Source organism: Salvelinus namaycush, chromosome 20 (assembly GCF_016432855.1).
Source record: "Salvelinus namaycush isolate Seneca chromosome 20, SaNama_1.0, whole genome shotgun sequence".
Taxonomy (NCBI): domain Eukaryota; kingdom Metazoa; phylum Chordata; class Actinopteri; order Salmoniformes; family Salmonidae; genus Salvelinus; species Salvelinus namaycush.
Window position 1 is genome coordinate 27,195,876 of NC_052326.1, and position 14,176 is coordinate 27,210,051.

The 14,176-nt window shown below is 40.8% G+C and overlaps 1 protein-coding gene across 1 annotated transcript; it reads left to right on the forward strand.

Annotated features, from left to right (window-relative positions):
- LOC120065173 (guanine nucleotide-binding protein G(i) subunit alpha-like) lies at nt 1–6,483 on the forward strand. The gene is made up of 8 exons (XM_039015954.1): nt 1–809; nt 1,156–1,198; nt 1,370–1,511; nt 1,775–1,932; nt 3,081–3,209; nt 3,434–3,563; nt 4,870–5,023; nt 5,292–6,483. Exons 1-8 carry the CDS (start codon nt 692–694, stop codon nt 5,480–5,482), a joined length of 1,065 nt encoding a protein of 354 aa, XP_038871882.1. The 5' UTR covers nt 1–691; the 3' UTR covers nt 5,483–6,483.
- Nucleotides 6,484–14,176: the final 7,693 nt, after the last annotated feature.

Consider the following 14,176-nt stretch of genomic DNA (forward strand, 5'->3'; position numbering starts at 1 on the left):
CATTTTTTTTTCTCATCTCATCTGCAAGCTTGCATAATTGTAGGGCCAGACAATTTCAATTGTTAACAAAAGAGCAGTTAATAGCCAGTAGTATTTAGACGTGTGTGAGTATTTTGAATCCGTTTAGGGTGTTGAGATTTTATTTGTTTTGAAAAAAGTTTTAACTCACGATATTCAGCAAAAAACAACAACTTTTGAAGTCAACCCGGAACGAACTTAAAGCTACAGTTAGCTACTAACTTTATCTAGCCAAACGGACAATTTCTAGCTACCTAACATTAAGTTAATTTGGTAACTAGCTACTTCATTTGTTTCTTCGAATGAATGTTTCTTGCTCTTCTATTAAAACGTTAAGTATTCGGCTTCCTAGCAAGTTACATGACATATGCATAGTAAAAGCTAACATGTACTAGCTAGCTTGCTGGCTGGCCAACGCCTTTTTCCCCTTTTTTTGCCCCCTTTATGCTCGTCGTCGCACAAATGTAGTTTGGAAACGTGTCGTAGTTAACATGGACCAGAATTCTGCGGCAAGCGTTTGACAGACACAACAGTACAACTTTGTAGCTAGAATTAGAATGTCATTCCGTCTTTTTTACTAAACGTTTTTTCCATTTGGATAACTTGTCAAAAGCCAGGTAGCTTTCCAGCTTTACATTATCATAGTATTTAGGATTTACCTGCTGGGATCAAAATGGGTTGCACACTAAGTGCCGAAGATAAAGCTGCCATGGAGAGGAGTAAAATCATTGATCGGAATCTGAGAGAATCTGGCGAAAAGGCTTCAAGTGAAGTCAAATTGTTGCTTCTAGGTGAGTGTTCCTATGTGACTGACATTGGCAGTGTCTGAAGTGGGTGTTTGTCTAATTGATTACTTTTATGTAGGGCTCATGACTGAATGATCATGACAGCTTTCATTTGAGCATTCATGCTCATGGTGTAGCCTAATTGTTTCCGCTAGATTCTCAGACCAGGTGTAAAGGCCCCAAAGCAGTAGGGGGGGGGGGGTGTAGAACTTAAACAGATGGATTCTGCTGGTTCTGAGCACTGACTGTGCATGATTGTTTTTTATATCTACACGTTTATTGGAGCTAAGAGTTGAAACGTTCTACCTGATCTTATGGCTTATCTCTTTACTACTAAACTTTCCACTTCAAGGTGCTGGGGAGTCTGGGAAGAGCACCGTTGTAAAGCAGATGAAGTGAGTACATATTTCAACAGTTTTGTGCACACCCCAAAAACAGCTTTTTACTTATTAGGAACACTTATGAAGTGATGAATCAATTAGGATCCTTAGAGATGTTATCTAGATTAGATGTTGACCACAAGCACCAGTAAGATGTGCATGATAACCTTCTCTTCCTGCACCCAGAATCATCCATGAGGATGGCTACACACAGGAGGAGTGTAGCCAGTACAGGGTTGTGGTTTACAGCAACACCATCCAGTCCATCATCGCCATCATCAGAGCCATGGGCAGGCTCGCCATTGACTTTGGGGACACAGCAAGATCAGTGAGTCAGCTTAAAGATTCTCTTACACTGTTCTAAGACCACTGGAATGTATGTAGTTTACTACTGCTTTTTCCCATTTGTAAAATGCCACAGTAAGTGTTGTTTCTCTTTTGTTATGACTACAAGGAAGTATGAACTTTGTTGATTGATGTTTGATTGATGTTGATTTGAGAGTGACATTTTTCTGTTGTCATACTGTTCCCACAAGGATGAGAGTTTTCAGAAGTTGTTTCTATTTGGTAACTGTGTTTGCTTGGCTCCAGGATGATGCCCGCCAGCTCTTTACCTTGGCCAGCGCAGCAGAGGAAGGGGTCATGACCGCTGAACTGGCTGGGGTCATGAAGAGGTTATGGCAGGATGGAGGGGTCCAGATCTGCTTTGGCAGGTCCAGAGAGTACCAGCTCAACGACTCAGCCTCATAGTAAGAGCATTACAAATATCTGCCCTAAAACTGCTTGAATCAAGTATTATAACGACCAGAGAACCATAGTGAATGATAGGAGGGATATTGTCTTACGCACTTGGCCATCCTCTTTGAAGAGGTAGAGTTTCAAATGTTTTCAGAAGATGTGCAGGGACTCTGTTGTCTGAGCTTCAGGGGGAAGCTGTTGCCAGGACAGAGAAGTGCTTGGACTGGGCTGAACTGGAGCTGACCCCTGTAGCGGTGGGAGGGCCAAGAGACCAGAGGTGGCAGAATGGAGTGCTCAGGTTGGGGTGTAGGGTTTGCAAATAGCCTGAAGGAGGGAGGGGGAGTTAGTCACAATGGGTCAGGTCATAGGCCAAGTGTAACAGTAAAAGATGAGGATTAATGTTATGAAAAATGTTTAATTCTTATTTTTTATCATGGACCAGGAAAAAGTCCCCTTTTGCTAGATAAGTTGGCTAGGTACGAATGATTTCCCTGAAACTGACTCCTCGTTTGAGACATGTCTGACTCCTCTGATACCAGTGAGACATGAAAGGAAGAACCCTGATAGACTGCTGCTGTTGCACCACACTGCTGAAGCAATAGAGACAGGGGAAGTTCCAGGCCCTAAAGGCAGAAACAGGTTGCCGTTAGTGCCGGGACAATACCAGTATCGCAATATTCTTTCCATGGCAAAAATGAAAACCGGAAGCAGACAACTCTTTGGTCCTTTAAAAACCTACTGTATACTAAATATTGTGTGCTATAGCTTGGAAAATATATAAATGTGACTCTGGATGACAACATGTTTGTTTCCAACGTAAATCCGCTTTGTATTTTGTTTCCTTGCCATGATACTAAAGAGTATCACAATACTGGTATGGTCCCGGCCCTAGTTGCCGTCACTTAGTTTATTTAGGGAAAACTGGAGATTTCAGGACTCGAGGCGAACGAGACAGACTATATGATTACAAGCTCTCTGAGTTGTTTGTTTTTGGAATAATTTCTTTGTTTACTTTATATTCCTCCATACTGGCTTTATTTGTTCACTTGCATTTGTTGTTGGCTCACCAATTTGAAACTGCATTATCCAACAATTGGCAAGTAGTAGTGTTTTGAAGTAACTTTTTACATTAAGTCAGCCTCCTCTGCTTTCTCCTCAGTTACCTGAATGACTTGGACAGGATATCCCAGCAGAACTATGTGCCCACGCAGCAGGATGTTCTGCGGACAAGAGTCAAGACCACCGGCATCGTGGAGACACACTTCACATTCAAGGACCTCTACTTCAAGTCAGTAACCTGTTAACACAGCACTCTGTGCACTGACACTAATAATCACTGAGTCACTTTGTCCCTACAGATAATGATTCACTAATCTAGAAAAGCCCAAAGCTGTTAGTACATCACCGTAGTGACCAAATCATACTGTATGAGTGTTTCACTACCTCTCATACCCTTTTATGTCCTATTTTTCTCACTTCCTCATGTCTCTGTCTGACTCGTCCTGGCTGCAGGATGTTTGATGTGGGGGGTCAGAGGTCAGAGAGGAAGAAGTGGATCCACTGCTTTGAGGGAGTCACAGCCATCATCTTCTGTGTGGCGCTCAGTGACTATGACCTAGTGCTGGCTGAGGATGAGGAGATGGTGAGTGGGACAGGGTATCAACTCTAGATCTATAGTCATGTGGTATTTACAAGGTTGTTGCCGTATAAAATGTACAGTACCAGTCAAAAGTTTGAACACCTACTAATTCCAGGATTTTTCTTTATTTTTTACTATTTTCTACATTGTAGAACAAGTGAAGACATCATCAAAACGATGAAATAACACATGGAATCATGTAGTAACAAAGTGTTTAGAAAATATTTGAGATTCTTCAAAGTAGCCACCCTTTGCTTTGACAGCTTTGCAAGGAAGACCCAGAGTTATCTCTGCTGCAGAGGATAAGTTCACTAGAGTTAACTGCACCTCAGATTGCAGCCCAAATAATTTATTCACAGAGTTCAAGTAACAGACACATCTCAACATCAACTGTTCAGAGGAGACTGTGTGAATCAGGCCTTAGTGGTTGAATTGCTGCAAAGAAACCACTACTAAAGGACACCAATAAGAAGAAGAGACTTGCTTGGGCCAAGAAACACGAGCAATGGACATTAGACCGGTGGAAATCAGTCCTTTGGTCTGATGAGTCCAAATTTGAGGTTTTTCGTTCCAACCGCCGTGCCTTTGTAAGATGCAGAGTAGGTAAATGGATGATCTTCGCATGTGTGGTTACCACGTGAAGCATGGAGGAGGAGGAGGTGTGAAGATGTGGGTGTGCTTTGCTGGTGACACTGATTTATTTAGAATTCAAGGCACACTTAACCAGCATGGCCACCACAGCATTCTGCAGCGATACGCCATCCCATCTGGTTTGGGCTTAGTGGGACTATTTGTTTTTCAACAGGACAATGACCCAAAACACACCTCCAGGCTGTGTTTAGGCTATTTGACCAAGAAGGAGAGTGATGGAGTGCTGCATCAGATGACCTGGCCTCCAGTCACCTGACCTCAACCCAATTGAGATGGTTTGGGATGAGTTGGACTACAGAGTGAAGGAAAAGCAGCCATATGTGGGAACTCCTTCAAGACGGTTGGAAAAGCATTCCAGGTGAAGCTGGTTGACAGAATGCCAAGTGTGCAAAGCTGTCAAAGGTTCTACTTTTTCTACTTAGAAGAATCTCAAATATAAAATATATTTTTGTTTTGATTACTACATGATTCCATATGTGTTATTTTGTGTTTTGATGTCTTCCCTGTTATTCTACACTGTAGAAAATAGTAAAAAATTAAGAAAATTGAGTAGGTGTGTCCAAACTTTTGACATGTACTGTATATCAAGTCTTATCAAAAGGGATTGCATAACAGTTTCACCCACACACAGACCCTGACACTGCTCATCTCTCCATAGAACCGTATGCATGAGAGCATGAAGCTATTTGACTCTATCTGCAACAACAAGTGGTTCACAGGCACCTCCGTCATCCTCTTTCTCAACAAGAAGGATCTGTTTGAGGACAAGATCCAGAAGAGTCCGCTCACTATCTGCTACCCAGAGTACTCAGGTACATCAGTGGAGAGCATTGGTACATAGTGGGTTCTTGTTTGAGATGTCTGAGTAATACCTCTATTTTGAAATATTAGCTTGTGCAATATGGGAGGAGCCTCAGGACACACTTTGGCAAAGCAGGAAATTAAAGTTTAGCAAGTGTTTGTCCATAATAGGAAATTACTATTTTGCCCTAAGCAGTGTATTGAGTTATACTTATTTTGCATGTCCTTTGAGAATAAGTGCATAAATGAGATTGAAAACATTCTCTTCCACTACTCTAGGTCCAAATGCATACAAAGAGGCGTCAACCTACATTCAGTGTCAGTTTGAAGACTTGAACAAGCGGAAGGATACAAAGGAGATCTACACCCATTTCACTTGTGCTACTGACACTAAGAACGTGCAGTTTGTCTTTGACGCTGTCACTGACGTCATTATCAAAGCCAGCCTGAAGGAGGTTGGCTTGTACTGAGACTCCTGCAACATCTGTCTGTCATCATAGGGGCGGGAGTGTGTTGGAATCGTCTTGCGCATTTACAAGTGGAAATCGCTCATTGCCATTGACAGTCCACATCTATGATTGGCTATTGGAAAGGTTCAGTGTTTGAACTGCAGAAGTAGGCTGCAGAGTACATAGGAGTGGTTGTTAGACCATATACTGTTGCCATAATGTATGATGAATTCTTGGATATTTCAAGACAAGATTACATAGGCCACTTATGTGCTTTTGCTTTTCTATACATTTACATTTAAGTCATTTAGCAGACGCTCTTATCCAGAGCGACTTACAAATTGGTGCATTCACCTATACTTTTGTTGTGGATTTATGGCTATGGACTTACTTTTTAAGTTGTGAGTGTTGGATTTCTCATTTTTGAATGTTATTGCTAAATTTCTGTCAAACCTTTCAAACATTCTGCACTTAGGCTTTCAGCGTTCACTTTAAAGGGATAAAAGGTATTAATTACATTGTATATTTTGAATAGGATATCAACTATTATGCATTTTATGAGTTTTGATAATTGTCTTTTATAACTAAGTCTTTCTTACAGTATAAATGGTCATGGCCTTGTCCACTAGTGTTAAGTATTTCTAATTATCTCTTGGAAATGTTAATATGCTGAATTCTTTTTGTTTTAATTCATCACTATTCAGATCGTTACATAACACTTAAGTAGTTTACTGGCTGTAAACCAACTGTAAGAGATTAATTTTCAAATTATATCACTTGATGTTTTAAACCACTTTTAAAGAATAAGCTTTTGTAATGGTTGCCTTAACTTTGATTATGTTGCCCATTTTCTTTGGATTATCTTTGTATATAACTATTTGTATAAAGATGATGGCCTTTCACTTAGTGGCCTTATTAGAAACTATAAGTATTTGCCATTGAAATGCTCCTTTTTATGTTAATCACATTGCCATTTGGACATTTAACATGAATGTTCCTTTGATTAAATTGAATGTGGGCCAGACTTGTCTGATTACTCAATAGTAATTATAAGATTGTAAAAAAGTTATTATACCGTTGATTCTCACACAGTGGGTTCAGAAACTATTCAGACCCCTTGACTTTTTCAACATTTTATTACGTTAGCCTTATTCTAAAATTGATAGTTCTTCCCCCTCAATATATATCACAATGACAAAGCAAAACAGGTTCTTAGATTTTTGTGTGTAAATTTATACAAAAACTTACATTTAAAAAAAGTATTCAGACCCTCAGTGCTTTGTTGAAGCACCTTTGGCAACGATTACTGCTTAAGTCTTCTTGGGTATGACACTACAAGCTTGACACTTGTATTTGGGCAGTTTCTCTCATACTTCTCTGCAGTTCCTCTCAATCTGTCAGATTGGATGGGGAACATTGCTGCACAGCTATTTTCAGGGCTCTCCAGAGATGTTCAAGTCCGGACTCTGGCCACTCAAGGACATTCAGAGACTTGTCCCGAAGCCACTCCTGTTTTGTCTTGGCTGTGTGCTTAGGGTCATTGTTCTGTTGGAAGGTGAAACTTTGCCCCAGTCTTTGGTCCGGGGTACTCTGGAGCAGGTTTTCATCAAGGATCTCTCTGTACTTTGCTCTGTTCATCAAGGATCTTTTGAATGAACAAAATGAGACCTATAAGCAGTTGTTCCAACAAGAAAATAGTTTCAAGTGTTTTGTTCAAATACTCGTGGATTCTACTAATAAAAGAATGGATGACCTGACCAGAGAGGTCCAGGACCTGAAGAAGAGTTTGCAGTTCTCCCAGTGTCAGCTCGACGAGTTGAAAGAACGGCAGGAGAACGGCAAGATGACAGCAATCTGTAAGTCATTGAGAGAGGACATCAGTTCTGTCTGAATCCATGATAACAATGACAGATCTCGAAGGGCAATCAAGGCAAAACAACATGGTTGTGGATGGAATTGCAGAATCTCGACATGAGACCTGGATGGAGTCTGAGGACAAAGTGCGGGAAATGATCTCTGAGAAAATGTTTTATTTATTTTACTAGGCAAGTCAGTTAAGAACAAATTATTTTCAATGATGGCCTAGGAATAGTGGTTAACAGCCTTGTTCACAACAGATTTTTACCTTGTCAGCTCAGGGATTTGATCTTGCAACCTTTCGGTTACTAGTTCAACACTCTAACCACTAGGCTACCTGCTGCCCCAAATTGAAGATGGACCACAGGAAGATTGAGGTAGAGCGCGCCCACAGGACTGGAAAACCCACCACCGGCCTAGATGATAGGCGCAGGCCGATAGTGGTCAAATTCCTGAGGTTCAAGGACATGGTAGCTGTTCTGGAAAGAGCCAAGAACTTGAGAAGGACGTATATCTTCCTCAACGAGGACTATCCTGAAGCTGTGCATCAGAAGAGGAAAGACTGATCCCAGCCATGAAAGCTGCCAGAGCGCGTGGGGACATTGCGTACATTGTCCTCCCTCCCAGAAGCCTGGAAGGGATGAGAGAGCCAAGCCTATGGGTTCGTAGCCTCAACCCCGCAGCGCGCGCACACACACACACACACACACACACCAATTGATTAATGGACTGCTGAATGTATTTTTTTTTCTCTTGCTTTGTCTGCTCTTTTCAATATTATGTCTATCTCTGATAAGCTACCCAGGAAAGGGCTGAAAATAGCCCATATTAATATATGTAGCCTTAGAAATAAGGTTCATGAAATCAGTAACTTGCTAACATAAGATAACATTCATATATTAGCAATTTCTGAGACTCACTTAGATCATTAATTTGATGATACATCAGTAGCAATACAAGGATATAACATTTATAGAAGAGACATAAATGCTTTTGGGGGAGGAGTTGCTGTATATATTCAGAGCCATATCCTTGTAATGCTTAGAGAATATCTTATGTCAAGTTTTATTGAAGTGTTGTGATTGCAGGTTCACTTGGCACATCTAAAGCCTTTTCTTTTGGGGTGTTGCTATAGGCCACCAAGTGCTAACAGTCTGTATCTAAATAATATGTGTGAAATGCTCGATAGTGTATGTTATGTAAACAGAGATGTCTACTTTCTTGGGGACCTGAATATTGACTGGTTTTCATCAAGCTGTCCGCTCAAGAGGAAGCTTCTTACTGTAACCAGTGCCTGTAATCTGGTTCAGGTTATTAATCAACCTACCATGGTGTTTACAAACACTACAGGAACAAGATCATCCACCTGTATCGATCACATTTTTACAAATGCTGTAGAACTTTGTTCTAAAGCTATATTTTTATTTTATTTCACCTTTATTTAACCAGGTAGGCCAGTTGATAACAAGTTCTTATTTACAACTGTGACCTGGCCAAGATAAAGCAAAGCAGTGCGACAAAATCAAACAACACAGAGTTACACATAAACAAACGTACAGTCAATGACACAATAGAACAAATCTATGTGCAGTTTGTGCAAACGTAGAAGAGTAGGGAGGTAGGCAATAAATAGGCCATAGAGGTGAAATATTTACAATTTAGCATTAACACTGGAGTGATGGATGTGCAGATGATGATGTGCAAGTAGAGATACTGGGGTGCAAAAGAACAAGAGTGTAAGTAATAATATGGGGGTGAGGTAGTTGGTGTGCTATTTACAGATTGGCTATGTAATCCGTACCCATTGGATGCAGTGATCACAATATAGTGGCTATATACAAGAAAGCCAAAGTTCCAACAGCTGGGCCTAAAATAGTGTATAAGAGATCATACAAAATATTTTGCTGTAACTTTTATGTATATGATGTTAAAAATATTTGTTGGTCTCATGTGATTAATGAGGAGCATCCAGATGCTGCACTTGATGAATTTATGAAATTGCTTCTTCCAATTATTGATAAACATGCACCTGTTAAGAAATTGACTGTTAAAACTGTTAAGGCTCCATGGGTTGATGAGGAATTGAAAAACACATCTGACATCTGACTGGCTTACTTACTGCAAATTGAGAAATGATGTGACTAAACTCAACAAAAAGAAAAATAAACCTTATTATGAAGCCAAGATCAATGATACAAAGAATGATGGAAAAAAAACTTTGGAGTACTTTAAATTAAATTATGGGCAGAAAGACAATTCAACTCCATCTTTCATCGAATCAGATGGCTTATTCATCACAAAACCATTTGATGTTGCCAATTATTTTAATGATTATTTAATTGACAAAGTGGGCAAATTTAGGTAGGAAATGCCCATGACAAACATTGAGCAATTATATTTATGTATAAAAAAACGAATTATGAAAGAAAAGAAGTGCAAGTTCGAATTTTGTAAAGTTAGTGTGGGAGAGGTGGGAAAATTATTGTTAACGATCAATAATGACAAACCTGCATTTACAAGTTAGATAGAAAGCTACTGAGGATGGTAGCTGAGTCTATAGCCACTCCTATCTGTCATATTTTTAATCTGAGCCTAGAGGAAAGTCTTTGTCCTCAGGCCTGGAGAGAAGCCAAAGTAATTCCGCTACCAAAAAGTGGTAATGCGGCCTTTACTGGTTCTAACAGCAGACCTATAAGCTTGCTGCCAGCTCTTAGCAAACTGTTGGAAAAAATTGTGTTTGACCAAATACAATGCTATTTCTCTGTAAACAAATTAACAACAGATGCTGTTGCTCTATGCTTATAGAGAAGGGCACTGAATGTGTACTGCACTGACACAAATGACTAATGATTGGTTGAAAGAAATTGATGATAAGAAGATTGTGGGAGTTGTACTATTAGATTTCAGTGCAGCCCTTGATATTATTGACCATAACCTGTTGTTGAAAAAACTTAAGTGCTATGGCTTTTCAACCTCTGCCATATCGTGGATTCAGAGCTATCTATCTAATAGAACTCAATTGATTTTCTTTAATGGAAGCGTCTCTAATGTCAAACATGTAAAGCGTGGTGTTCCGCAGGGCATCTCTCTAGGCTCTATACTCTTTTCTATTTTTACCAATGACCTGCCACTGGCATTAAACAAAGCATGTGTGTCCATGTATGCTGATGATTCAACCACATACGTATCAGCAACCACAGCTAATGAAGTCACTGAAACCCTTAACAAAGAGTTGCAGTCTGTTTTGGAATGGGTGGCCAGTAATAAACTGGTCCTGAACATCTCTAAAACTAAGAACATTGTATTTGATACAAATCCTTCCTTAAATGCTAGACCTCAGCTGAATCTGGTGTGGCTGTTGAACAAGTTGAGGAGACTAAATTACTTGGCATTACCTTAGATTGTAAACTGTCATGGTCTAAACATATAGATTTTTTTCTTTTTTGACACCATACTCCAAAAAGCAAGTCCTGCAGGCTCTAGTTTTGTCTAATCTTGATTATTGTCCAATCGTGTGGTCCAGTGCTGCAAGGAAAGACCTAGTTAAGCTGCAGCTGGCCCAGAACAGAGCGGCATGTTTTGATCTTCATTGTAATCAGAGGGCTAATATAAATACTATGCATGCCAGTCTCTCTTGGCTAAGAGTTGAGAAGAGACTGTCTGCATCACGTCTTCTTTTTGTGAGAAACATTAATGTGTTGAAAATCCCAAATTGTTTGCATAGTCAACATACACACAGCTCTGACACACACACTTATCCCACCAGACATGCCACCAGGGGTCTTTTCATAGTCCCCAAATCCAGAACAAATTCAAGAAAACATACAGTATTATATAGAGCCCTTATTGCGTGGAACTAACTTCCATCTCATATTGCTCAAATAAACAGCAAACCTGGTTTAAAAAAACAGATAAAGCCACACCTCATGGCACAACGCCTATCCCCTATTTGACCTAGATAGTTTGTGTGTATGTAGGCTACGTGTGCCTTTTTAAAAATGTATGTAAACTCAGCAAAAAATAAACATCCTCTCACTGTCAACTGCGTTTATTTTCAGCAAACTTAACAAGTGTAAATATTTGTATGAACATAAAAAGATTCAACAACTGAGATATAAACGGAACAAGTTCCACAGACATGTGATTAACAGAAATTGAATAATGTGTCCCTGAACAAAGGCGGGGTCAAAATCAAAAGTAACAGTCAGTATCTGGTGTGGCCACCAGCTGCATTAAGTACTGCAGTGCATCTCCTCCTCATGGAATGCACCAGATTTGTCAGTTCTTGCTGTGAGATGTTACCCCACTCTTCCACCAAGGCACCTGCAAGTTCCCGGACATTTCTGGGGGGAATGGCCCTAGCCCTCACCCTCCAATCCAACAGGTCCCAGACTTGCTCAATGGGATTGAGATCCGGGCTCTTCGCTGGCTATGGCAGAACACTGACATTCCTGTCATGTACAGAGCGAGCAGTATGGCTGGTGGCATTGTCATGTTGGAGGGTCATGTCAGGATGAGCCTGCAGAAAGGGTACCACATGAGGGAGGAGGATGTCTTCCCTGTAACGCACAGCGTTGAGATTACCTGCAATGACAACAAGCTCAGTCTGATGATGCTGTGACACACCGCCCCAGACCATGACGGACCCTCCACCTCCAAATCGATGCAGAGTACAGGCCTCGGTGTAACGCTCATTCCTTCGACGATAGACGCGAATCAGACCATCACCCCTGGTGAGACAAAACCGCAACTCGTCAGTGAAGAGCACTTTTTGCCAGTCCTGTCTGGTCCAGCGACGGTGGGTTTGTAACCCATAGGTGACGTTGTTGCCAGTGATGTCTGGTGAGGACCTGCCTTACAACAGGCCTACAAGCCCTCAGTCCAGCCTCTCTCAACCTATTGCGGACAGTCTGAGCACCGATGGAGGAATTGTGTGTTCCTGGTGTAACTCGGGCAGTTGTTGTTGCCATCCTGTGCCTGTCCCGCAGGTGTGATGCTCGAATGTACCGATCAGGTGTTGTTACACGTGGTCTGCCACTGCGAGGACGATCAGCTATCCGTCCTGTCTCCCTGTAGCGCTGTCTTAGGACATTGCAATTTATTGCCCTGGCCACATCTGCAGTCCTCATGCCTCCTTGCAGCATGCCTAAGGCACGTTCACGCAGATGAGCAGGGACCCTGGGCATCTTTCTTTTGGTGTTTTTCAGAGTCAGTGTCCTAAATTTTCATAACTGTGATCTTAATTGCCTAACGTCTGTAAGCTGTTAGTGTCTTAACAACTGTTCCACAGGTGCATGTTCATTAATTGTTTATGGTTCATTGAACAAGCATGGGGAACAGTGTTTAAACCCTTTACAATGATGATCGGTGAAGTTATTTGGATTTTTACAAATTATCTTTGAAAGACATGGTCCTTTCTTTTTTTGCTGAGTTTAGTTCAATATACCAATACCAAATCTTTCTCTCGATCCTGACTAGTCTCCCAGTCCCTGCCGCTGAAAAACATCCCACCATGCATCACCATAGGGATGGTGTCATATTTCCTTGAGATGTGATGCTTGGCATTCAGGCCAAAGAGTTCAATCTTGGTTTCATCAGACCAGAGAATCTTGTTTCTCATGGCCTGAGAGTCTTTAGGTGCCTTTTGGCGAACTCCAAGCGGGCTGTCATGTGCCTTTTACTGAGGAGTGGCTTCCGCCTGGCCACTACCATAACGGCTTAATTGGTGGAGTGCTGCAGAGATGGTTGTCCTTCGGGAAGGTTATCCCATATCCACAGAGAACCTCTAGAGCTCTGACAATAAGTGACCATCGGGTTCTTGGTCACCTCCCTGACCAAGGCCTTTCTCCTCCGATTACTCAGTTTGGCCAGGCGGCCAGCTCTAGAAAGAGTCTTGGTGGTTCCAAACTTCTTCTGTTTAAGAATGAAGGAGGCCACTGTGTTCCTGGGAACTTCGAATGCTGCAGAAATGTGTTGATACCCTTCCCTAGATCTGTGCCTCGACACAATCCTGTCTTGGAGCTCTCCAGACAATTCCTTCGACCTCATGGCTTGGCTTTTGCTCTGACATGGACTGTCAACTGTGGGACCTTATATAGACAGGTGTGTGCCTTTTCAAATCATGTCCAATCAATTGAATTTACCACAGGTGGACTCCAATCAAGTTGTAGGAACATCTCAGGGATGATCAATGGAAACAGAATGCACTTGACCTAAATTTCAAGTCTCGTAGCAAAGGGTCTGAATACTTATGTAAATATATATATTTTTATTTTTTATAAAGATGTACAACAATCTCAACACACACAAAAAAAAATGTACATAAAAAACCTGTTTTCGCTTTGTCATTATGGGGTATTGTGTGTAGATTGATGCAGAATTAAAAAAAATAGATTTTAGAATAAGGCTGTAACGTAACAAAATGTGCAAAAAGTCAAGGGGTTTGAATTCTTTCCGAATGCACTGTATAGTGTCATATAAATGTGTTTGTTGGCATTGTGTATCTCTGGGTCAGTGGTTGACAGCACAACACGATTCCAACCACAATGGGGGTTATTTCGTACAACACATTAATTAAAGCCTAAAAGTCACATCACATATCTTGATTAAAAAAATACAAAGAATGATGACATGCAGAAATGGCAGTTTCTATGTCGATCTTTATTTTGAATGTCTTATCTTTCGCAAGACCGGTCAGAATTACAGGTTCAATTGTCAATAGTCAATATGAAATATACATGTACATCACTAGACATGTCACTGATGTTGAACATTTTGATACATATTTTAATATTAATATATAAGGTCCACTATTCTACTATTGTATTTACAAAATACTTTGCTAACTTGTTTTGAGGG

Bases quoted from the DNA above. Each gene is read 5' to 3' on its own strand.
- LOC120065173 (XM_039015954.1), top strand. From the start codon at position 692: ATGGGTTGCACACTAAGTGCCGAAGATAAAGCTGCCATGGAGAGGAGT. The intron at 810-1,155 runs GTGAGTGTTCCT...TTCCACTTCAAG, and splicing joins AGTCAAATTGTTGCTTCTAG to GTGCTGGGGAGTCTGGGAAG. The intron at 5,024-5,291 runs GTACATCAGTGG...CCACTACTCTAG, and splicing joins CTGCTACCCAGAGTACTCAG to GTCCAAATGCATACAAAGAG.